This window comes from Bos javanicus, chromosome 2 (genome assembly GCF_032452875.1).
Source record: "Bos javanicus breed banteng chromosome 2, ARS-OSU_banteng_1.0, whole genome shotgun sequence".
Classification (NCBI taxonomy): Eukaryota; Metazoa; Chordata; class Mammalia; order Artiodactyla; family Bovidae; genus Bos; species Bos javanicus.
In genome coordinates this window covers 120,083,021-120,107,387 of record NC_083869.1, presented here as the reverse complement: position 1 = coordinate 120,107,387, position 24,367 = coordinate 120,083,021, and the positions used below count along the sequence as shown (strand labels likewise).

Genomic DNA, 24,367 nt, shown 5'->3' with positions numbered 1-24,367 from the left:
TGCTTGGTCAGCCTTGGATAATGGACAGAATTTGGACAAGCGCAGTCAGAGCCGACTGGGTCATCACTGATCCTGGGAGGGCTCAACTATGATTTAGAAATTAGGCTTTGGGTACAGAAATACATGGGACATGGGGTGTTCTGGAACATACAGGTCTTTCTCACACATACTACAAAAGGCAGCTAGATGAGAGAAGACAGGACACATGTCCCTGGGAACTCAAGCTCCTTTGCTTTTGCAAGTTAAGAGCGTGCTGTGCTCACTTTCCAGTCAGCCAGCTCCCCTTGGGCAGGGCCACCACCCCAGCCACACGAAAGGCCACTAAAGGCTGCAAGGAAATAAGAACAACTGCTAGGCTTAGGCTGGACACATGATTTCATCAGATCCTCACAAACCTTGCTTGGAAAGTGGGGTGTCAGCCCCAGTCTGCACAGAGGGAAACCGAGTGTCTGAAAGGTCAAGTGTGGTGACCATGGAGACTGTTGTTGTTTCATCCCTAAGTCATGTCCAACTCTTTGCGACCCCATGGACTGCAGCACGCCAGGCTTCTCTGTCCTTCACCATATCCCAGAGTTTGCTCAAACTCATGTTCATTGTGTTGACGATGCCATCCAACCATCTCATCCTCTGTCGTTCCCTTCTCCTCCTGCCTTCAATCTTTCCCAGCATCAGGGTCTTTTCCAATGAGTTGGCTCTTCACATCAGGTGGCCAAAGTACTAGAGCTTAAGCATCAGTCCTTCTAATGAATCTTCAGAGTTGATTTCCTTCAGCAGTGACTGGTTTGATCTCCTTGCTGTCCAAGGGACTCTCAAGAGTCTTTTCCAGCATCGCAATTTGAAAGCATCAGTTCTTCAGTGCTCAGTCTTCTTTAGGGTCCAACTCTCATATCTGTACATGACTACTAGAAAAATCATAGCTTTGACTATATGGACCTTTGTCGGCAAGGTGATGTTTTTTTTACCATGTAGATTATAGAGCGAGGGTGTGGCAGGACCGTGGTCAGGACACTAGCCTTTTTGACTCTGAAGACTGTCCTCAGCCCCAACTTGATGAGAGGGGCTGCCAGGCCTACTTGATGCAACTGGCAGGAAAGGGTAATGTGTCCAGGTGAAAAGGATTTTCTGGAACGGCAGATTGTGAATTCGAGTCTTTTGGTAAGTAGTGGCTCCTCTGCCATAAAGAAGGAACCTGAGTCTCCACGTTCTCCTCCCCCTGGTCCCAGGACATCAGCTCCGCTGCCAGCGAGCCCTGTGGGATTCTGGATTTCTGTCGGGTGACCAGCCTTCTTCTGTGTGTGGGGGGTGCGGCTGCCCAGGGCACACAGGCAATCTGGGCTTGCAGTGCTGTGGGGGCGGTGGAGGGTGCAGTGAGCTCTGCACAGGCTGCTGCTTTGCCCCGCTGCAGCAGCAGGAGGAGGGGTGGGGCCTGAGCCCCGACACAGTGACCTCCTGTGGGTACCAGTGCTGAGGCCACTGGGAAGAGACGGACAGGTGGAAGGAGCAGAAGGAATGCACACTGGCAGGCAGATCTGGTATAAAACCACCTGGAGAGACTGCCTGGGCAGGATGGGCCGGGGTACTGGTCCCTGCAAAGGCCCCCGTGGGGTTCCTCATAACCCTGACGTGCCCTTTTTGGCTTTGTTTGGGAACAAGGCCCAAGAGTGAACTACAGTTTTAGCCAAGCAGGTGGGTGGGATCAGCTTCTTTGAAGACAGCGTTTCTTGTCAAATCTTTTGGGAAAACATCAGTCCTTCTTTTTCACCCTGAACCCAAGGCAGACCTGTGGAGCCAGGGCCACAAGTCTTCAATGCCGGGGCAGGGGCAGGGCTGTGGGCCCAGTGAGGGTCTCCATGCTCCACAGCCTCTGCTCAGTCTGGCCCAGAGAGCAACCAAGAATTGTGTTGTCAGATGCCTCCTTGATGCCGCCCCTCAGCTCCTAGCTGACACAAACCCTACTCTCTCCCTCCGTGGCCCTGTGCTGGCTTCTGCTCCCCCAGGTCTCCACTCACCTGCACCTTTACTGGCCAGGCCCCCTTCCTGCTGTCCCACTGTCATCTGTCCCACTCTGGCCTCCTTCTGGCCAGCTCAGCCAGTTCCATTTGCCTTGAGTCCCAGGGCCTGGAACAGTGTTGGGCACACAGTAGGCACTCACTAAGTACGTTTTTTTATCTGCAGTTTTTTGCCTTGCCTATGCAAGACCAATCCCTTACGTTTCTATGGTGCTTCACAGTGTTTGATCACCACCTCCTGTACAATGTTACAAACCTCCATCCATAGTTTCTCAGGTACTCTTATCAGATCTAAGCCCTTGAATCTATTTGTCACTTCCACGGTATAATTGTTAAGGGATTTGATTTAGGTCATGCCTGAATGGTCTAGTGGTTCATTCAACGTACAAAAAACTAAGATCATGGCATCTGGTCCCATCACTTCATGGCAAACAGATGGGAAAGCAATGGAAATAGCGACAGACTATTTTCTTAGGCTCCCAAATCACTGCAGATGGTGACTGCAGCCTTGAAATTAAAAGACGCTTGCTCCTTGGATGTAAAACTATGACAAACCTATACAGCGTGTTAAAAAGCACAGACATCACTTTACTGACAAAGGTCATCTAGTCAAAGCTATGGTTTTTCCAGTAGTCATGTATGGATGTGAGAGTTGGACCATAAAGAAAGCTGAGCACCGAAGAATTGATGCTTTTGAACTGTGGTGTTGGAGAAGACTCTTGAGAGTCCCTTGACCCAGTCAATCCTAAAGGAAATCAACCCTGAATATTCATTGGAAGGACTGATGTTGAAGCTGAAGCTCCAATACTTTGGCCACCTGATGCGAAAAGCTGACTCATTAGAGAAGACCCTGATGCTGGGAAAGACTGAAGGCAGGAGGAGAAGGGGACAACAGAGGATGAGATGGTTGGATGGCATCATCAACTCAATGGACATGAGTTTGAGTAAACTCTGGGAGTTGGTGATGGACAGGGAAGCCTGGCGTGCTACAGTCCATGGGGTTGCAAAGAGTAGGACAGGACTGAGCAACTGAACTGAACTGAACTTACATTGTCTGTACGTGTGATAGCCACATGACCCTCGTTACAGTTGAGGGACAGGGAGAGAGAAGGGATTCTGAGATCTCCATTTCACAGAAGAGGGGACAGGCTGGAGGTGCAGCCACTGTCCACCCAACTGTGGGGTGGGGGCCTGGCCTGAGTCTTGCAGGTGTGAGCAGAGATGCCTCTGGGCAGTTCCACTGCTGGCCCTTTCAAGTTTCACAGCGAGTCTTAGACCCTTCATTGTTCACATGAGCGAGGGAGGCTCCGAGAGGTCACGTGACCGCCACTCCCTGTGCTCGCCAACCAAGGACGCCAGGTGCCCTGCCCACTGCTTTTCCTCAGGTGGCCCCGTGTTGCTGCCTTAAGCTTTCTAAGGATTGGGCAGCAGGGTTTCCTGAGCAGTGCCCGACCCAGGGCTCTGCTGACAGTGCGGGGTGAGCACAGGGCCTGCCCTGAGGCCACGGTGGCCCCCGAGGGGACAGCCACCCGGGGCGGTATGCTGCATCACTACCACTGCCGTCTTTCCTTCCTGTCAAGGGCACCTCTGGCCTTCAGCAAGGGTCGCAGCGGCTGTGGAGCCATGGTCATTCATCTCCACCTGGCTCGCCAGCTCCCCAGCAACCTCAGAGAGACAGAACGTCTCCCTGAGGCTCCTGGCCCCCATGTTGGAGGCCGGCCATGCTGCGCCAGCAAACACGCAAGCCTGCCTCGGGGCTCGGCTGGGCTGAGACATTTCTGTAACCTTGGAGGTCTTATCTTTAGCCCATGCTTTACCTCTGCCTGTCTCCTGCTCAGCGGGCCAAAGAGGACAGGAACAGGACTTCCCCCCATGCCACACCTCCCCACATGAACGCTTCCCCTCGTCTGCCTTTGGGGCTCCAGCTTCCTGGTGCTGCCTCTGGGATGAATGCGGTGCTGAGCATATTTGCTTCTACTGCTCTAGTTCTCCTATCACTGGCTAAAGACTCGAAGCTTCTGCCTCTTTCATCTGTGGTCCTCTTTTTGGCAAACACTACTCCTGTTCCACTTGTGGAAACCTGCTGGCCCAGTGGGTCAGAACGCCAGGGAGAGTTGTCCACAGGGCTGTGGCCACCTTGACCCTTAGACAGTCTGGTCTGGAAGCCTGCCCTGGGAGCCGCTGAGACACCTCGACAAGCCTCGCACAAGCCTTTCTAAGTCTGCCCCAAGAGGGTGTTTCCTCACTGAACTCTGAGCTGGGCAAAGAATTCAGGTACTTTTTTTGTTTCTTCTGGGGAGTTCCATACCATCAGAACTGCCCCGCCCCGACTGTGTAAAGGGCCCTCAGAGGGGCTGAGCTGAGGGTGGGCTGGCGTCTAGCTTCCAAGGCTGTAGCTCCCTTGGCCCCTGCACTTCTCACTGACCTGCAGCTGGCCTCAGTCCAGCTCCCCCAGCCGCCAGCAGGAAACCGGCACTCTCTTTAGGCTTCCTCTTGGGTGATGCGCACTCACACTTCTTAGGACCCCACCCTGGGGTTTCCAGGCTGCTCCCTCCGCCTACCATGCCCTAGTCCACCTCCACGCATCATGGTTGAGTTTTCAAGGCTCGGTTCAGGCATCACCCTTCTCAGCCCATGGTCCTCTCAGCTGATTCTAGCCCCAGAACTCATCACTTGATTGAGACTGTCTCTTCTGAGGCCAGTTTTCCTGTCTGGAGACCAGGCCTTGCCCATTTCTGTATCTCAAGGCCAAGGGGGCACACATAGATGCTGTTCAACCTGGCTTAGTCAAATGCCTGTCTGGGGAACGAACCAGGTACCTCTGAGACAGGATCTGCTTGGTGCTCCAGGGAAAAGAGGGAAGGAGGCCTGCTTTGGTGGGGGGGAGGGAGTGGAAGCAGCATCCCCCTCAGGAGAAGGGCCTAGGAGTGGGGTTCCTGTAGCTTCCCTCAGCTTTTCCCTGCTGGAAGGCAGGCACGGGAACAAAACAGAAACTATGTCAGATTCTGCCAGCCTGATGGGACCTGCTGAATCTGCTTTAATGCAGTTCTTCCTTGCCTGTAGAGAGTCATCATTTAGATCCAACACAGGGTGTCAGTGTGGCTGGGGCTCATTTGCTGGTCACCTGATAGATGAACACTCTTGTCCAGAGCAGACCACCTCACTCTAAATATGAAACCTAACATATTACAAAAAAAAAAAAAAAGAATCTCTCTCCTATTGGGCTGTTTCTGTTGAACTAACACTTGTCTTATCTCCCACTGGGATGCGGTGTGTTGAGTCTGGCAGAGCTCTTATTAATTATGTGGCTCTTCAAATATTGACCTATAGTTTCGTGAACTGGGTTCAGAGTGGTCAAGTGGATTTGTTCCCATCCAGGGTCTCTGGGCTTCCCCAACACCATCATGTCCCCGCCTAGAGAGAGACACACACACACAGACACACACACACACACACACAGACACACACACACAGGCTGTGTACACTGGTGCACTGGTGGGGGTGGTGAGCAAGAAGTCTGCTTCTTTTCAGCCCCACTCTACCCTACCCTTCCCCCTGGGCTGAGGGAAGCTCTCAGATACAGGCTGTATGAAGACTTCGGTCCTTTCCAGGGGCTAACCTCAATGCCATCTTAGAGCTAAGGCCTAAACAGCCTGGATTAGGCCTTTTATTCCTCCAGGTGAGCTGGATTGACGGGGTCTAGGCCAGTGGATGTTAAAGCCAGCCTGGAGCCCGTGGTTCTGCTTTCTCGAACTACCACTCTGCAGGCCAAGTCTATCTGTTAGGATAGCCCAGGATGCAGAGAGTCCTGCTTTTCCAGGACCTAGCAATACTCTAAAAGAGGCCTCTAGGTAACTGGGAAGCTGACCAGATTTCTGCATCCGCAATGCCCTCTGGGAGCTTCTCACAGGTGGCTCAGGCTAGGCCTGGGCAGCCATCAGGACTGGGACGACCAGCCCATTCCATCCGGGCCTCCCTCAGGGTGAGAACTGTTCCTGCAGGCAGAGGCCACAGCACCCAGGGCTCTCTGGCCTCAGCCCAGCTGCCCCCATAGTTGCCCAGTGCCCTGCAGGGCCCTGCGTGGTCCCCTGGCTGTGGCCGACCTTCCACAGCCACTGTGGAGAGGGACCACACTCCCTGCCCAGTGGTGTCTATGCCAGTCCACTTCCCAGCAAATCCCTGGGAAACTCAAGTTCAGTTCCCCCAACATCACGTTTGAGTGTTGCAGAATCACTGCCCACTGGTGATTTTGCAGCAACACAAAGGCTTGGCTGCTGACTTCACCACAACATCCTTATAGGCAGCACATAGCTCAGGGAAGTGTCCACTGCTGACCTCACACAGAGCCTGTGCGCTCACCTCCACCACGGCCTTTGTCACCACCTGTGAATGCTGTCTTCCACGTGTGTCTGCCTCAGTGGGCTGTGTGCTTTGGGGAAGCACAGTAGCTGGCACTAGCAGGGGTCCGATAGTTTGCTAGACAAAGGAAAGGTGTCTAGATCTGATCCAGGAAACACCCAGCAAATGCTTTGCCCACAAGGCACATGGGCAGACCTCCTCCCCTTGCTGAGGAATTTCCAGGGGTCACTTTTTAAGTCTGGCAGTGGGAAATGATCCATTCTGCATATAACATGATTCTGAATGTATAACGGCTTCTTAAAGAATCCTGTGGTCCCCTGGCACGAGCTCAGTCTTTTCGGGGCTCTGACCAGCGCTGACCTCAGCCCTCTGTGAGGACCTGGTATGGCCTGGATGGGAAGGACATGCAGGAAGGCAGGCTTCTCCCCGTGGATGGGCAGCTTCGCTTTGGAACAAAGCATAGAGGGCAGCAGCAACCTCCTAGTGCTCTTGCTTGTTAAAGTCAAGAGGGAGGTGGGGAGTCCACCACACATGGCCTGCGTAGCCTGACAGCTAAACTTCCTCACCTTCACTTCCCACACCATGGGGTGACGGTAAAGGTCTTATCTCAGGGTCCGGCATGTTAAGTATTCCATAAATACTAGTAATTATTATATATGAAAACCTTAAGGTGACAAGAGTCTGGTGTCGTTAGAATACTGAAGAATGCGGAAACACACAACATGAAGGGGGAAAGAACAAATGCAGCCTGCTCCCTGGAAACAAGCATTCAGCACTTGCTGGGCCCCTGTGGGCGCTAGCAATTGTGTGGGGGGCTGGGACAGAGAGACCTTCCTCACCCTTGGGCCCAGGGAATGGGAGATGGACACATACTCACTCCCCTCCACCCCCTCCCATGCCCCTGTAAGACTTTTCTTAGTCATGAACTGGCTCTTTGCGTTGGCTTTTATTTACTGAATTCCCACAGCGGTGTTCCCAGCACTTTGGGCAACGGATCCCTCAGAGGATCTTAGGAAGGTGGTCTCACACTCATTCCTCCACATTCTACCCTCAAAACCGCCTCCATTCTGTTACAAGGAGGCAAGGGCCACGAAGCCTCAGGTGCAGCCTGCCTCACGGGGCACACAGCAAAGTGCTGGTGTTTCTGAGGCAAATGATTACGCAGAAACATACAAGTTAGGTTTGATGAATCTAACAGTTGGAAAATACAACAGGAAAAAAGCCTAAATGAGTAAAGGGTTCCTTCAGCTTCAAGAACAGAACACTGATGGTTTCCTAGAATATTTATGACACAAAAAGATGGCGACCAGCTAACTGGTCTTTCATTTGCCCTGAAGACTAACAAGAAGAAAGAGATTGAGTTGAAACTGGAGGGCTGTTAGAACTAAGGAAGAATTTCTCAACATGACAAATGCATTAAATGATTTAATTCCAGTTGATTTAAAAAGTACAACACCAACTCACTGATCTAAAACTCAACCACATACGCAATTCTGAGTATCTGATACACGGGGCAGAAGCCAGAAACAGCTAACAAAGCCTGTGGTGGCCAAGACAGGTGCTGGAGCCAGGCGTCAAGTGTGACTCGCAGGCAAGTCCCTCCTTGGTTCCTCACTCAGACCCTTTCCTCTTCTCCATCAACAATTATGACTACTAGACCTGGCTTCCCAGCTAATTCCATTCCCTTACTGGGCCTCATGCTCACAACCAGGCTGAGAGGTACTACTGGTTTCCTCTGGACAGTGGTGGGGAAGTGATAAGGGGCTGGGGCTGTCGAGGTGGATACAAGAGCAGCTGGGGCAGAGTCTCGATAAAGTCAAATGAAAGCACAAGGCCCCGTGGGGGTACTTAGCGTAGAGGCAAAGCCTCGTGGCGCGGCAGAGCCCAAGAAAAGTGCTTTGGTATCACCATATACACAGTGTGGAGAATCCTAAATTACTAAAAGGGATACATGATGTCCAACTGACACTGTTAAAGCAAACAACAGATCTATAAATTAAAATGAGAGCAATTCCTTCTGGAAGGTTCCAGGGAGTTCAAACATGAAGGTGTCCAGAGAAGGATCGTGGCTGGCCAACACTGAGTGAGACACCCAGTGAGAAGCGTCGGGTAAGGAAGCTGGGGGGAGAGCCGGGCCCCCAGGGCCTGGAGAGCAGTGGCACTGCCTTTGTGGGCTCTGCTTCTGAGCGTTCCCCACAGCCCGTCAGGTCCAGGGTGATGACAGGGAGGTCCTCAACCTCAGGAAACGCCCTCTGCCATGCCGACCTGGAGCCTGCAGTCCCCAGCATGTCCCTGGGTCATGGGGTCACATGGGGCTGGCCCGGGCAGCTTGCGGTCAGCAGAGTGCTGTGTGTCTTGCATCTCAGCTAGGCTTTGCTGGGTTGGGTTTTCAGAGTAACTGCATAAGTTGGCCATGTGCTTTTTACCTGACTCAGTGGGCATGGGTTGGGAACTTGGTCTGGTCACTCTGTGAGGCCCTTGTCCACTTGGGTGTCCGCCACTGGAGAAGTGTGCTCAGAGGGGAGAGTGAAAGTGAAAGTCGCTCAGGCATGTCCACCTCTTTGCGACCCCATGGACTATAGAGTCCATGGAATTCTCCAGGTTAGAATACTGGAGTGGGTAGCCTTTCCCTTCTCCAGGGGATCTTCCCAACCCAGGAATCGAACTGGGGCCTCTTGGATTGCAGGTGGATTCTTTACCAACTGAGCTATCAGGGAAGCCCAGAGGGGAGAGTAAACTGTGTTCAATTCCTCTCCAATAAATAAAGTGATTTATATCTCAGTAATTTACATCCATTGATGGCCTTTGTTATCAAGCACAGCAACTCCCTCAGGCTCTGGAGGCTTCCTGCCCATCCACCAAGAAAAAGCCACAGTGGCCCGGGGGAGAGGTGGGGAGTGGGAGTGAAGACAGATCAGAAACACTTCCCCACAGAAAGCGCAGCCAAACGCGGAGAGAGCCAAGCACATTCTGGTTACCTGCCAGGCAGCTGCAGGAGGTGACAGCCACGGGCACCTCCTCCAGGCTCAGAGCCAGCACACAGTCCCGTGGCCCGTTTCTTGTCTGGGCTAACCTCCCTCAGAGCACTGTAGGCCCTGCAGCCTGGGCCTGGGCTCCGGCTTCCAGTTCCCTGAGAGGGGTGTTGACTGCAGGGGCGTTTGCTACTTAAGTACCTGAAGGTGCCCTGGAGGCTGGTGCGGCACACTGGCAGCCCGTGCCAGAACGGAGTGGGCCTGCTCATCAAGCAGGGGCCGGGCCTGAACACTATCAGCTTCTAGAACTCCTTGAAGTCTTGGACAGGGGCAGGCCTCATTGGGTTTAAAAACTAACTGGCTGAGCCATCAATTTAGAAAGGTAGCCTTGTGGGGAGCCAAAGAGCAGTCTTTCCTCTAGAATGGGAATCTGTGGACGGACAAACACCCCGAGAGGCAGAAGAGACATAGATTGTGCCAGAAATTTTGGAAAAACGTATATATATGGCAGATGGAGAGAGGTACAGAGAAAACAAAAATGCTTATTTCAGTCATGTCACCATATGCTCAAAAGGCATTTGGAAGAAAACAACTGAAGAGCTTCAAGTCACACCGGATGGTTGCAGCCCCGAGGCTCCTAGAGTAGACAGAAGGGCAGCCCGTCACAGAAAGAGGCGGAACGGGAATGGGGACGTTGTACAAAGGAAATTTAACACGGGAAAAAGAGCTGTTTGCTTAATGTAGCCCTGTGTAAAGTCAGCCAAGGGAACTCTCTCTTATAAGGTCTTTGAGAGTTTCAAAGTACTTAGTGTCAAGAGTTCCTGGTAGCCTAGAATTCTCTGTCTGGGGTCATCCTTGGGTAGTTATTTGGGCTACAGGAATGGACATTCTCAGCCAGGCTGGGCCCTGGGAGCCCCTGCCAGCCCCAGGGCCTGTTTGGGTTTGGGTCTCTAGTCTCCTTGCACTCCTCCTTCCTCTTCCCACATTTCAGCAAATAAAGATTCTGTGCGTCTGCACAGGTCATAATCCTCAAACTGGGACAGCTGGTGGCTTAAAGATCCAAAGTTCTACCAGCAACCCAAGCAGCCTGACCCGAAGGAAAGCCCTCAGTCCTCACCGCCCACACCTCCTTGGCATCAGACAAAAGGTCACACGGGAGCAGAGGCCAGGGAAGGCTTTGCACCTGGCGTGGTGGGTGGCTCAGCCAGCGGGCTGGGGAGGGCTGCAGGTGTGGCCCTTCAGGGGCACAGGCAGGTAGAGAGGGCTCCTTTCAGCACGACACTGTGGCTGCCCCAGTTTGCATCCATGACAAGGGAAATGAGAGAAAGTGGGATGTGCAGACGACAGGGGTGGAGGAGATGTGGGGAGGGAAAAGGAAAAGATGGCCTGTGAGGGAGCTTAACAACTCTTCTCTTGGAGATCTAGGACAAGTGGTTATTTTGTGAACTTGAGGGCTACACATTCAATATTCTACCAGGAAGTCCCAGGGTAAGAAGAAGAGCCTGGGCTTTGGGTCCAACACCACCTGTTAGAATCCCTGCTCAGCTCTATCAGCCATGTGATCCTTCTGTATAACAGACAGGGCAGAATGTGTCTCACAAGGTTAAAATAAAGGGTTACAGTCTTGTGATAAATCCCGTCTGCCTACCTCCTAGCATACAGAGGATGAGATGGTTAGATAGCATCACCAACTCAATGGACATGAACTTGAGCAAACTCTGGGAGACAGTGGAAGACAAGGAAGCCTGGTGTGCTGCAATCCATGGGGTTCCTAAGAGTTGGACAAGACTTGGCAACTGAACAACAGCAGCGGCATACAGACTGCCACTGCCGCATTTCAAACTCAAAAGTAGTCCTGAATTGGGGAAAAGTAAAATCAAATGTATACCAAAGGGAATTTTAGCATAAGTTTTTGTAATTTAAAAGTGAGTTTGTGATAAAAACTCTTATCTCTGAGATCAGGAACAAGACATGGACACCTGCTATCATCATGTTTATTAAACATGTGCAGCAATTTGGCCCCCTCACGCAAAGAGGTGACTCACTGGAAAAGACCTGATGCTGGCAGGGATTGGGGGCAGGAGGAGAAGGGGACGACAGAGGATGAGATGGCTGGATGGCATCACAGACTCGATGCACTTGAGTTTGAGTGAACTCTGGGAGTTGGTGATGGACAGGGAGGCCTGGCGTGCTGCGATTCATGGGCTTGCGAAGAGTCGGACACGACTGAGCGACTGAACTGAATTGAACTGAGCACCATAAGGCAAGAAAAAGAAACAAATGGTCTGATACTGGAAAGAAAAAAGACTGGGCACAGAAAAAACCAGAAAGAATCTATAAATGAATGGTTTGAATAAACAAATTTGGCAAGGTCACTGGATACAGGGTCAATAAAAATGAACTGTCTTTCCATACCTCAGCAACAAACAGAAAAGGACATGTATAAATTTTAAATAGTATTTTAAATTTTAAATAGTATCACAAATACTAAATACCTAGGAATAAATCTAATGAGAGACAAGAAGACTACTGTATAAAAGTTTATAAAAAATTACTGAGGAAAATTAAAGAAGACCTAATAACCTCAGATATGCAGATGACACCACCCTTATGGCAGAAAGTGAAGAGGAACTAAAAAGCCTCTTGATGAAGGTGAAAGAGGAGAGTGAAAAAGTTGGCTTAAAGCTCAACATTCAGAAAACTAAGATCATGGCATCTGGTCCCATCATTTCATGGGAAATAGATGGGGAAACAGTGGAAACAGTGTCAGACATTATTTTTTTGGGCTCCAAAATCACTGCAAATGGTGACTGCAGCCATGAAATTAAAAGACCCTTACTCCTTGGAAGGAAAGTTATGACCAACCTAGATAGCATATTCAAAAGCAGAGACATTACTTTGCCAACAAAGGTTCATCTAGTCAAGGCTATGGTTTTTCCTGTGGTCATGTATGGATGTGAGAGTTGGACTGTGAAGAAAGCTGAGTGCCGAAGAATTGATGCTTTTGAACTGTGGTGCTGGAGAAGACTCTTGAGAGTCTCTTGGACTGCAAGGAGGTCCAACCAGTCCATTCTAAAGGAGATCAGTCCTGGGTGTTCTTTGGAAGGAATGATGCTAAAGCTGAAACTCCAATACTTTGGCCACCTCTTGCGAAGAGTTGACTCATTGGAAAAGACTCTGATGCTGGGAGGGATTGGGAACAGGAAAAAAGGGGACGACAGAAGATGAGATGGCTGGATGGCATCACTGACTCGATGGACGTGAGTCTGAGTGAACTCCGGAAGTTGGTGATGGACAGGGAGGCCTGGCGTGCTGTGATTCATGGGGTCACGGGGAGTCAGACATGACTGAATGACTGAACTGAAATGAACTGAAGTAAAGAGTGGGATATACCATGGAGAATAAGACAATCATAAAAGGGTTCATTTTTTCTTCAGATTGATTTATAGATCCAAAGCAATCTCAAAATAAATCTCAGCAAGTGTGTGTGCATATGTGTGGCAACTGAAAATCTGATTCTATAATTTACATGGCAACGGAAAGGCCAAGAATAGCCTCAGTGCTCTTAGCCGAGGAGGAGCAAGGTGGAAAGTCTAACTCTACTGAATATCGAGACTTTTAACAAAGGTACAATGATTAAGACAGTGTGGTATTGGTACAGGAAGAGACCTGTAGATCAGTGGAACAGAACAGAGTGCAGACACAGACCTGTGTGGATAGGGACCCTCCATTTGATGAAGGTGACCCTGGAGAGCAGTGGGAATGCTGCTGGGTTGATTAGATGCCCATATGGAAACAAAAGAAACTTGCTGTTCCATATTCAAAACTCAATTTTGAAAAGATTATGGGTATAAAATAGAAAAAGTAAAACAATAGAGCTTCTAGAAGATAATATAAGAACATTTAGATGGTTAATTGCATGTGTCAACCAGACAGACCACAGAGAGCCCAGATGAAACATTATTCCACGTGCGTCTGTGAGGGTGTGTTTCTGGTTGTCTGTGAGCAGAACTGGATAAAGTGGATTGCCCTCCCCAGTGTGGGAGGCCTGAATAGAACAAAAGTGTGCAAAGTGAGTTCGTTCCTCTCACTGCTCACCATCTCATCTACTCCTGTCTGCAGACTGTGATTTACCACTGACATTCCTGGTTCTCAGGCCTTCAGTTCAGTTCAGTTCAGTTCAGCCGCTCAGTCGTGTCCAAGTCTTTGCGACCCCATGAATCGCACGCCAGGCCTCCCTGTCCATCACCAACTCTCGGAGTTCACTCAAACTCATGTCCATCGAGTCGGCGAGGCCATCCTCTGTTGTCCCCTACTCCTCCTGCCCCCAATCCCTCCCAGCATCAGGGTCTTTTCCAATGAGTCAACTCTTCTCATGAGGTGGCCAAAATATTGGAGTTTCAGCTTTAGCATCAGTCCTTCCAATGCACACCCAGGACTGATCTCCTTTAGAATGGACTGGTTGGATCTCCTTGCACTCCAAAGGACTCTCGAGAGTCTTCTCCAACACCACAGTTCCAAAGCATCAATTCTTCGGTGCTCAGCTTTCTTCACAGTCCAACTCTCACATCCATACGTGACCACTGGAAAAACCATAGCCTTGACTAGATGGACCTTTGTTGGCAAAGTAATGTCTCTGCTTTTGAATATACTATCTAGGTTGGTCATAACTTTTCTTCCAAGGAGTAAGCGTCTTTTAATTTCATGGCTGCAATCACCATCTGCAGTGATTTTGGAGCCCCCAAAAATAAAGTCTGACACTGTTTCCCCATCTCCCATCAGACTCCACTAAATTCTACCACCAGCCTTTCTGATCTCCAGCTTACAGACAGCAGGTCATGGGACTTCTCAGGCTACATAATCAAATGAGCCAATCCCTCATAACAAATCTTCTTTTACATACATACAAATATAAGTGCAAATATAAATATATATGTCCTATGGATTTTCTTAGAGAACTCTAACACAAACATGTCTTCATGATTTTTACAGAGTTTTCTTAAAAGGGATATAAGAAGAATTAACCATAAAGAAAAAAACTGATACACTGAACTACACTGAAATAAAGAAGTTCTGTTCATTTAAACACCACCAAAGAGAGTGAGTAGAAGAAGATATTAGCAACATGGATAACTAACAAAGGACTCATACCCAGAATAGAGAGAAGGGTAAGTCAACAAGAAAAATGGAAAACCCAGAAGAGTAATGGGCACAAAATTTGAAAAGGCGCTCCAATACATATATGAAATCTCATATGCTGCTGTGGGAGTGTCACACTGGTCAGCCACTTGGGAAAATTGTTTGATAATACCCACCAAAGTGGGGATTTTCTTTGAGTTAGCAGTTTCACTCCCAGGTATATGCTCCAAAGAAATGTGTGCACCAAAAGACATGTATAAACATAATTATTTATACAAATTGGGACCAAATTGGAAGCAACCCAAATGCTGACTGAATTAATGCAGATTGGATCAATTACAATGTATTTATGCAAAGGAAGTCTTACAGTAATGAAAATGAATGAACTAGAACCATGTGCAGCAACAAAGATGAATTCTCACAAACACAAATGTGAAAGAAGAAAGACGCAGAAGAGAAGATGCCAAATGATTCCATTCATACAGGTGGATGGCGTCGGCAACTCAATGCATGTGAATCTGAGCAAACTCTCAGAGATAGTGAAGGACAAGGAGGCCTGGTGCACTGCAGTCCACGGGATAAGCAGAGTCGGACACGACTGAGAAACTGAGCAATGAAGTTCAAAACTGGCAAAACTAATCTACAGTGTTCGAAGGTATGATGGTGGATTCCTTTCTGGAGGACAGAGGGGTATGCAGAAAATGTTCTAGTTCTTGATCCGGGCGATAGCTACGTGGTGTGTTTGTTTTTTAATACTCTACGAACCAGATGAACATGGCTTGTGCACTTTTCTCTGTGCATGTCAAAGTTCAAAAATGAGTTTATGTAAGAATCTATTTTCCAGTGTGTGGACTATGGAAGACAATAGTGCAGCGGGATTAAGCCACACTACACGCTGAGACATGGGCCAGTGTACAGGCTGTGTCTGCACCCGGCCGCTGTCCACTGCAATGTCCCCACAGCCGCTGGCTTCCACACTTCCTCACTCTAGTTGCTTCTGCCCTTTAGAATGCCAGCAGGAGCCGAAGGGCTGGGGGTTTCCATCAGGGGCTGAGCGCCCTGGCCCAGCCACCCCAGGAAATCTCTGCTGAAGAATTCAGTGCTTCACAGCATGGCCTCAGGCTCCAGTCCTCCCCCACTCTCCCTGGAGGTAGGGAAAGGATGCTGACTCAACACAGCTGAGCAAGAGGTGCCCTGCCCTGCCACCTGTGGGCTGCACTGCCTTGGTAGGAGAGCAGGTGACAGTAACCCAGAGGTAACATAAGCCACGTGGGAGGCAGCCTCACTGACCCAGGCCTGGTTGCCCTCCCTGCCCCAGGGCCCACTCTGTGCAGCTGTTCAGGCCCCACCCTGCTGTGTATCACGTGGCTGAGGCAGATTCCCAGGGAGAGGAGCCGGCTGGCTGGCTCTCCTCCAGTTTACAGCTTGACCTGGGGCGGGGCACCTCTTAGGGACCTGGCTTCCTTTTGTCTTAGGCAGGAGTGTTCATACCCCCTTTCCTTCCTATAGGGAAGACTGAGGTCCAACAAAACACTGTATCTGGGCACCCAGGATATCATTCTTGCCCGGAGTGGGGTGGTGGGAGGGAAAGGAGCCCCCCACCCCGCCCCAATCTCTCTGCGCGGTGTGACAGCAGAGGAGCACAGCCCTCGCCCATCACCATCTTTACTCCAGAGGCTGAGGCAGGAGTAGGGCCTGCACACACCACAGGCCGACACTCCAGGCTGCGATGGAGGCAGTGAGTGCACACCTGCCCTGCAAGTGGCCAACTCCAACACACACGCCGCAGCTGCAGGCTTGCCCTGTGAGCTGACTGCTGGCACCTTTCTCTGGCTCAGTTGCCTCCAACTTCCTCCCAGACCTCTCCTCACCACCCGCGCCCCGCCCCCCCCCCCCCCGACCCCCGTCACCTTTGGTTTCCAGCTCCCCTTTCTCCTCAACAAGGGCTTCACCAGGAACAAGAAAGGCATTCTTCATTCTAAACAGGCAGTGTCAGTGTGAGGTCTGCAGGCCACGCCCCGCCCTCCCCCCCCCCCGGCCCCCGCCCGTTACATTGCTCCGAGGAACTGGCCTCGGGTCCGAGGTGCAGACACAGAGTGTCATTTCCAAGGTCCTGGAAATGCTGAGAAGGGTTTGTGTTCATCTGAAGTTGTCAGGGCTGCTGGGAAATATTCCATCTGCTTATTTAGGTGAGGGATGAGGACGAGTCCCGAGCAGAGGAAGAAGTGAATTAAAAGGGCAAGGGGTGAGCAGTGGCTGTCACCAGAAGCCCCGTCCAGACACAGGGCCCCGTCTTGGCCCTCTGGTTCTGTGTTCCCAGGGGTGACTGGGCAGGGCAGGGGTCCCCAGGCAGACTGGCCCCTGAGGACGGCCCTGTGGGCTACACTCTGCCCACCTGGCCTCCTTTCCCCACCCCTCTCCTTCACAGGAACAGGGCACAATGAGCTCTGGAATCTGCTAGAACTAGAGTGAAATCCAGGCTCTGCTCTTGACCATAGTGCGACCCAGGGCAGGTTAACCTCTCTCTCAGCCTTGTTTTATTTAATCTGCTAAAACTGTGAAAATAATATAACCTCGTTGACTTTTAAAAAAATCTATAAAGGTATAAAAATTAAGATCTGTCTTGGATGGTTTGGGGTCACAGCCCCTAGCCCAGGGCAGGTGTGCTGTGGGTGTTCAGGAGATGGTCGCCTCTACCATAGTCAGGCTGCATGGATCAGAAATTCTAGAGGTCATGAGTGAAGTGCAGCCTTGCAATTCAGCTCAGCTTCTGCAAGTATGCTTGGCATATTTAATGCTCTTTATAATGATTACTATGCCCCCCATCAGGCAAAAAATGGTACGGAGTGATGTAAGTAACTATAATTACTCTATATTTACACAGTCAAGTGAAGTTTTTGCAGCCTGTTTCTTCTATGTGTTAGTTCTTCAGAATTCATAAACTATCCAAGGAGACAGTTTTCCCTGACGTCAGACATAATGTAATCCTCAAGATAATCCCACAAAAAAAAAGAAAGAAAGAAAGAAAGAAAAGACAAAGGCTGGAAAGAGATTTGACTTCTCAGGAGCCAGGCTGCTTCTCTAAAAGGATTCAATTAGGTCCCCCAATCCCTTCGTCAAGCAGTATGTGCCAGGTCCTGGGCTAGGCTCTAGGGGTGCTGAAACAAACCAATCAAGGCCTCGACCTTAAAAGAACTCAGCCCAGGAGGAGGCAGCAGACAAGCCAACCAGCACCTGGAGTGCACTGAAGGCTGGAGCAGAGCCAGGCAGGAGGGGCACAGGACCACTCAGATGGCACTTGTGATTCAGCCTTTCATGATGGCTGTCAGGGGTTGGAATGGCTTCCCCGAAGAAGTGACGCTTCGCTGAGGGTGAAAGGAGAAGTAGAAGTTACCCAGATGGGCGTAAGGGGTGGTGGGAAAGAGCTGTGTTCTAGAAGCAGGGCGTGGCCCCATCACCCAGACACACCATGGACATGGCAGGCTTGAGGTGTCAGGCAGGGCTGGAAGATGGGTTTGCTGGAGTGGGTAGGCATCCCATCACAGAGCTGGTGGTACCCAGTCCCTCCCACTAGCCCCTCAGGATCACATGAGTGTTCATTCAGCTCTCTAGCCTCAATGACTAGTTCTGTACTGGTGTCCCGCAGAAACTCTCTGTATGCTTGTTGAATGAATGGGTCACATTTTACAAAGTTTATTTCGACTTACGGTTTCTGACAAGACTGAACTGAGGTAGACCTCTTTCCCAACACAAACGCATGGAAAAGATGGACGAGATACTCCAAAAGAATCATCTAAGTGTATGACTGGAGGAGAAGGGGATGACAGAGGATGAGATGGTTGGATGGCATCACTGACTCGATGGACATGAGTTTGAACAAGCTCTGGGAGTTGGTGATGGACAGGGAGGCCTGGCGTGCTGCAGTCCATGGGATCTCAAAGAGTTGGACATGACTGAGCGACCGAACTGACTGAAGTGTACGACTGAGCATGAAAGAAAGAAGGGAAAATGGCCAGTTGCTTGAAATGAAGAGGAAACTAAGTCAAAGCAGTAATCATTACCAGAGCAAAGGGGAGCTGGGAGTATGATACCCTGATACAGTTATAGGAGCGAAGGTTTTAATGCCCATAGAAGGGAGACCATCTGGCTGGAAGCTGGAACTGAGAGGCCCGCAGAAAGCCAGGACCCAGGAAGGGCTGCTGGTCTTCGAACAGGGATCAGGAAGCCCTCTTGAGCAGCCCAGAGGAACATCTGTAGGTGAAGCAGAGGGGAGGCGCTCCTTTCTGGGGTGGGGATCCCAAGCAAGCCTGGACCGCCTGTGGGTGTGGAGGCTGAATGCACACCACCCAACTTCTGGGAATCCTAAACCAAGAGGTTAATGTCAAACTGGCAAGACCTATGGAACTCTTGGGGTCCCAGAAGAATAAATGCCAAAGCAGCAAAAGACACACGCACAACCCAGGAACATATGGGGCTCACGCAGAGAACACAATCCCCACTTAAGATGATCTGAAAAAACAGAACAAACCATGTGAGGAAATGAACCACCCTAAAGCCAAATCCTCAGCGACCACGTTTGGGAGAACAGGTACTCTTAGAAGTAGAAATAAGTGAACAATCAGAAAGGGGTTATAAAATAAGTATAATCAAAATAACTAGAAGAGATGAAAGAATAGAAATAGTGAAAAACTAGGACACACAAAAAGAACAGGAAAAAAAAAATAGGCTGATTTTTAAAAAGCTCCAAATATAACACCTAAAAATTAAAAATAAAAAACTAAACACTCAAATCAGAATGGAGTTTCAAAAAGCAGACTATAAACAGCTATCAGCAGAGCAGTGGACTTTCCAGGCGGTGCTAGTGGTAGAGAACCTGCCTGCCAACGCAGGTGATGTAACAGACGTGGGTTCAATCCCTGGGTCAGGAAGATCCCGTGGGGAAGGAAATAGGAACCCACTCCAGTATTCTTGCCTGGGAAATCCCATGGACAGAGGAACCTGACAGGCTGCAGTCCATAGGGTTGCAAAAGTGTTGGAAATGACTTAGCGACTAAGCAACAACCGCTTTGAAGTCACGGGCCAGGCTTGATTTATCTTTGTTTCCGTAGCGCCTCACACACACATATACTGCCTGGAGTAGGGGCTTACTAAATGTTGAACTGAATTCTCATCAATCACTTGTTCACCCTTTGAGGCCTGTTCCTTGCTCTAGGAAGAGATCTCCAAAACCCAGTTTGAGGAACATGACTGAATCAGCTCTGGCTTCACTGGATTTCATACTAAAGGCAGGTGAAGTTTCTGTAACAGAGAAAAAGAAGGTGGTCTACAGGTGTATGGGCTGTGAAGGGCAGTGGGGAGACAGAGGCCTCACACCCCTTAGATGCAGATTTGAACAGCCTCGGGAGGCTGGCAGAATAATTGGAGGAGAAGGCTTTACTAATCTAACCTGAGGCACAAGAGGGCAGCTTCTTTCCCCTAATGATCTCAGAGCTTTAAGAATGTTTATCTGGGGACTTCCCTGGTGGTCCAGTGGCTAAGACTCCATGCTCCCAATGCAAGTTCAATCCTTGGTCAGGGAACTAGATCCCACATGCCACAACTGAAGATCCCACATGCCGCAACTAAGACCTGGTGGTGTGGCCAGATAAAACGAATATTGAAAAGGAAAACTTAAAAAAAAAAAAAGAATATTTACCTGAGAATTGTGCCCTCCAGAGTTGAAGTCCTACTGGATATTGGACAAGTCTGAGGGTCTGTTTTCCCTGGAGCCTGGAGGCCAAAAGGAACTTCTTCATGGAGAAGGAGAATGGCATGACGTGGAATCATGGATTGGGGCTACTAAGATGTTCTAGGAAAGGACGTGGATACAAGAGCCCAGGGAGCAGAAAAGCAGAGTGCCTATTTTCAAAGCTATTCCATCTGATGGGAAAGACCACTGGGGAGAACTGAGAGCCTCAGTACTTACTCAGATTGCATTACTCAGTGCTTACGGATTGCATTTGGCAGTGATAAATACTAAAATGATTGCAAATTATATTGCAGGGAATACCCAGATAAAAGTAGGAGTTTTAATAATTAATTGTACCCAACTAATATTCAGCTGGGGCTTCCCCCTGGTGGCTTAGCAGTAAAGAATCTGCCTGCAATGCAGGAGACCTGAATTTGATCCTTGGGTCGGTAAGATCCCTTAGAGGAGGGAATGGCTACCCACTCCACTATTCTTGCCTGGGAAATCCCACGGACAGAGGAGCCTGGTAGGCTACAGTCCACGGGGTCACAAAAAGAGTCGGGCGAGACTGATGGACTGAAACAACAACAATATTCACTAGTTTCTTTTATACATAGAACCTTATTTCTCTGCTGCTGTTGCCTTCATTTTTTTGGCTGAGACAAAATGAGTCCCTTAGGGGCTGGGCTGAAATCTCACTTCCTAAACACCACTGTTGAGATTCAGGCAGTCGAGGAATTGTCCCTGAAAGTGAACAGAGAAACACAGACAGGGCAGAGCCAGGGGAGAGAGGAGAATGTCTCAGCCAAGCTCAGGGGGTTCTCCACACTTGACTTCAAGGTCACAGTGGGGAGAGGAGTCTAGTCTGCCTTCAGACAGAGTGCTCACGGCTGAGGCCTGCAAGAGGCATGTGCACCAGCTTCTGCCCCAGTCAGTACTCTGCAAGCTGCAGCCGTAGCTCACGGAGGCAGCCCTGCTGGCACTGGGAAAACAGAAGGGAAGTCACGAGATGATTTTTCTGTTTGGGAAGGAGAGGCCATCAACACTGCAGGCATTCTATGCGCTAGGCGGGCTACAATGTCACCCCATTGAATCCCCAAGACAATCATATCAGAAAAGTATCATTAATCCCATTGCTCTTAAGAGATAAAAAAAAACTTGAGGCTCAGGGAGGCTAGAAAACTTGTCCACAGGTTGAGAATGAACCCCAAGTCTGCCTCTAAGAGGAGCAAGAGGGGGCCACCGAGGCATCTGTCACACTTCCTGAGATCATGGCTCCTACCCAGTTTCCTACACAAAGGCTTTCTCTTACAGGTCTTCAGTCAAAGCTTATCAATACTCACAACTCCTACATTCTCTCCTACATTGCTTTGTCTGATAACATGCTAGTTATCAGAATTGGGGATTAGGCCAATGTAAGTTGTTGTCACCACACCTCTGAACTGCTCAGACACGGACTTCAAGCTACTGCCCTTCTCCCACTGAACAGAAACTCTGCCAACCTTATTTCCAAAGAGCAGAGAGTCAGGCCATGAACCTGACACCATTGTGTTTCTGGGGCCACAATCTGTCATGTGAATGGCTGCCTTCTCACACAATGGCCTAGAAATCCTGCAACTGTTTTCCAGAAACAGAGCCATCCAATAAGAGTGATGGTGTTAAAGGATGCTTGGTCAACTTTCCTGAATGACTGATTTGGTGGGAATTGCGGGTACAAGATAGCTTAGGATAGCATTCGCCTAAGGATAAATTACAAAGACGAGTAACACTTTGAAAGTAATCTGAATGGAGATTTGGTCTTGAAGGCACTCAGTAACCCATCTGCCACCAATAACAGAGCAAGAGTTCTTGAGGAAGATGCAAGTTTTCTTCTAGAAGGTTCCATTGGCATGTGTCTATTTGACCCAAAACTAACCGGTTTGGGTTCTTGTCATCACTGAGTAGCACCTTGGGACATCAGTTGTCTTTCATCTATTTTCTTCCCAGAGTTAATGTGATAATGTTGACTCTGCCTCACTCAGCTGTGGCAAGTGACCTTAAACAAGTTACTTACATTCCCTAGACCTCAGTTTCTGCAAATACAATAGTAATAGAAGAAAATTCTTCAGGTTATCATGAGAATTAAGTGGGATAACACTTAATTACAGTACTATCCCTCGACTAGTCCGTTTAGTCACAGCTATGGTTTTTCTAGTAGTCATGTATGGATGTGAGAATTGGCCTATAAAGAAAGCTGAGCATCGAAGAATTGATGCTTTTGAACTGTGGTGTTGGATAAGACTCTTGAGAGTCCCTTGGACTGCAAAGAGATCCAACCAGTCCATCCTAAAGGAAATCAGTCCTGGGTGTTCATTGGAAGGACTGATATTGAAGCTGAAACTCCACTACTTTGGCCACCTGATGCAAAGAGCTGACTCACTGGAAAAGACTCTGGTGCTGGGAAAGATTGAGGGCAGGAGGAGAAGGGGATGACAGAGGATGAGATGGTTGGACGGCATCACCGACTCAATGGACATGAGTTTGAGTAAACTCTGGGAGTTGGTGATGGACAGGGAAGCCTGGCGTGCTGCAGTCCATGGAGTCGCAAAGAGTCGGACACAACTGAGTGACGAAACTGAACTGACTGATCCCTCGTCCGTGATACACACAGTAGGTGCTCAATGGTAGCTGCCTTCGCCATTCATCACACTCATTGTCTTCTTCAGGGCACACCCCTCACCTCACTCATCACCACTTTCACTGTCCCACAGACAAACACACGCAGTCAAGGAGGCAGTCTGTGATGAAGAAAAGAAGTGTATAAAACTATGCCAGGAGCCATCTTTGGACAAGGTCACAAACTTAAACCTCAGTAGGTACCCATGAATGGCCCATCTCTAAAATTCCCAAGGTAAGGAGGAGGGATACATTGGGAGATTGGGATTGACATACCCACACTACTATATATAAAATAGACAAGAAAGTACTATATAGCACAGGGAACTCCGCTCATTACTCCGTCATGACCTATATGGGAAAAGAATCTAAAAAAAGAGTGGATGTATGTATATGGAAAACTGATTCACTTTGTTGGACAGGAGAAACTAACACAACATTGTAAATCAACTATATTCCATTAAAAGTTATTTTAAAAAATTGAAAACAAATTCACAAGGCAGGCGGACTATCGCAACAAACTCCTATAAACAGTATAGTCAGACTGAACTTCAACAAAAGGCACACAGTGAACCCAGTAAGCAAGCACATGATTAGAGATGAAGTAGGGGTGTGGGGTCAAGAAGAGCTGGAGCCTGGAAAGGAAGGTTCGCTTTGGAATATATTGGGTTGGCTACAAACCTCGTTTGGGTCTTCCTGTAAGCCCTGCACTAATCTTTCAGCCAACCCAATACTTCTAATACATTACATCTGTTCTGACACAAGTATTTTCACACCCTATACAGAAGGGCAAAAGAGATTTTACAGGAGAAATACTTCTGTGCCAGCTCTTTTCTAGTACAGTCACAAAAAGTGTGACTGCCTCCCTGAGAATCTCTTAGTCAGGGAGGCCGCGTACACGGAAGCCCAGGGGTGCTACCTCCACAGGACAGGGTCAGGCGACAAACTTTCCCACAGAGTGGCTTACTTATTGCTGTCTCGGTACTCGTAGACATGACATCCTTGAGGCAACCCAGTCTCGTGGTCCAGAGTGAAAGCCAGCTTTAGCTGCATAAGGAGAGAAGAGAAAAACGAGTACGTTTTAGGCAGTGTGCTCTGTTCATTCTGACAGCTGAAATGAAAAACAACAAGAAAACAAGCAAAATCACTTTCCCTCAAGAGGATGTGTTGTGGAGAACCTGGCCTGCCCGCCCCGGGAAGAGCCTGCACCTTACAGGGACACGGGTGTCAAGAACTGTCACCAGGACTCAAGTTCTCCATTCGGTGAGCAACCAACTTTTATTAAGGCCCCTACTTGGTGATAGACCCTGAGTGAGCTAATGGGGAAAGAGCAGAGAAGAGTAGCAGAGAGGATCCTATGGTTTAGTAGGAGACAGACATCCATCACATAATTGTGCTGATGAATGGAAAAAACATTTATATACATATATAATATATATATATATATATATATATATATGAAACTTTAAATAGGTTCTCTGAAGAAGGAAAAAAAAAACCTCCTT

At 49.1% G+C, this 24,367-nt stretch overlaps 1 protein-coding gene across 4 annotated transcripts in view; it reads right to left on the bottom strand.

Annotated features, from left to right (window-relative positions):
- The window catches only part of DIS3L2 (DIS3 like 3'-5' exoribonuclease 2), a 362,444-nt gene that overhangs the window by 22,664 nt on the left and 315,413 nt on the right, over positions 1 to 24,367 (bottom strand). For all 4 annotated transcript variants that reach the window (XM_061388312.1, XM_061388328.1, XM_061388319.1 and 1 more), the window contains exon 14: positions 23,830 to 23,909. In XM_061388312.1, the coding sequence (XP_061244296.1) occupies positions 23,830 to 23,909 (80 nt within the window). The remainder of the gene's footprint in view (positions 1 to 23,829; positions 23,910 to 24,367) is intronic.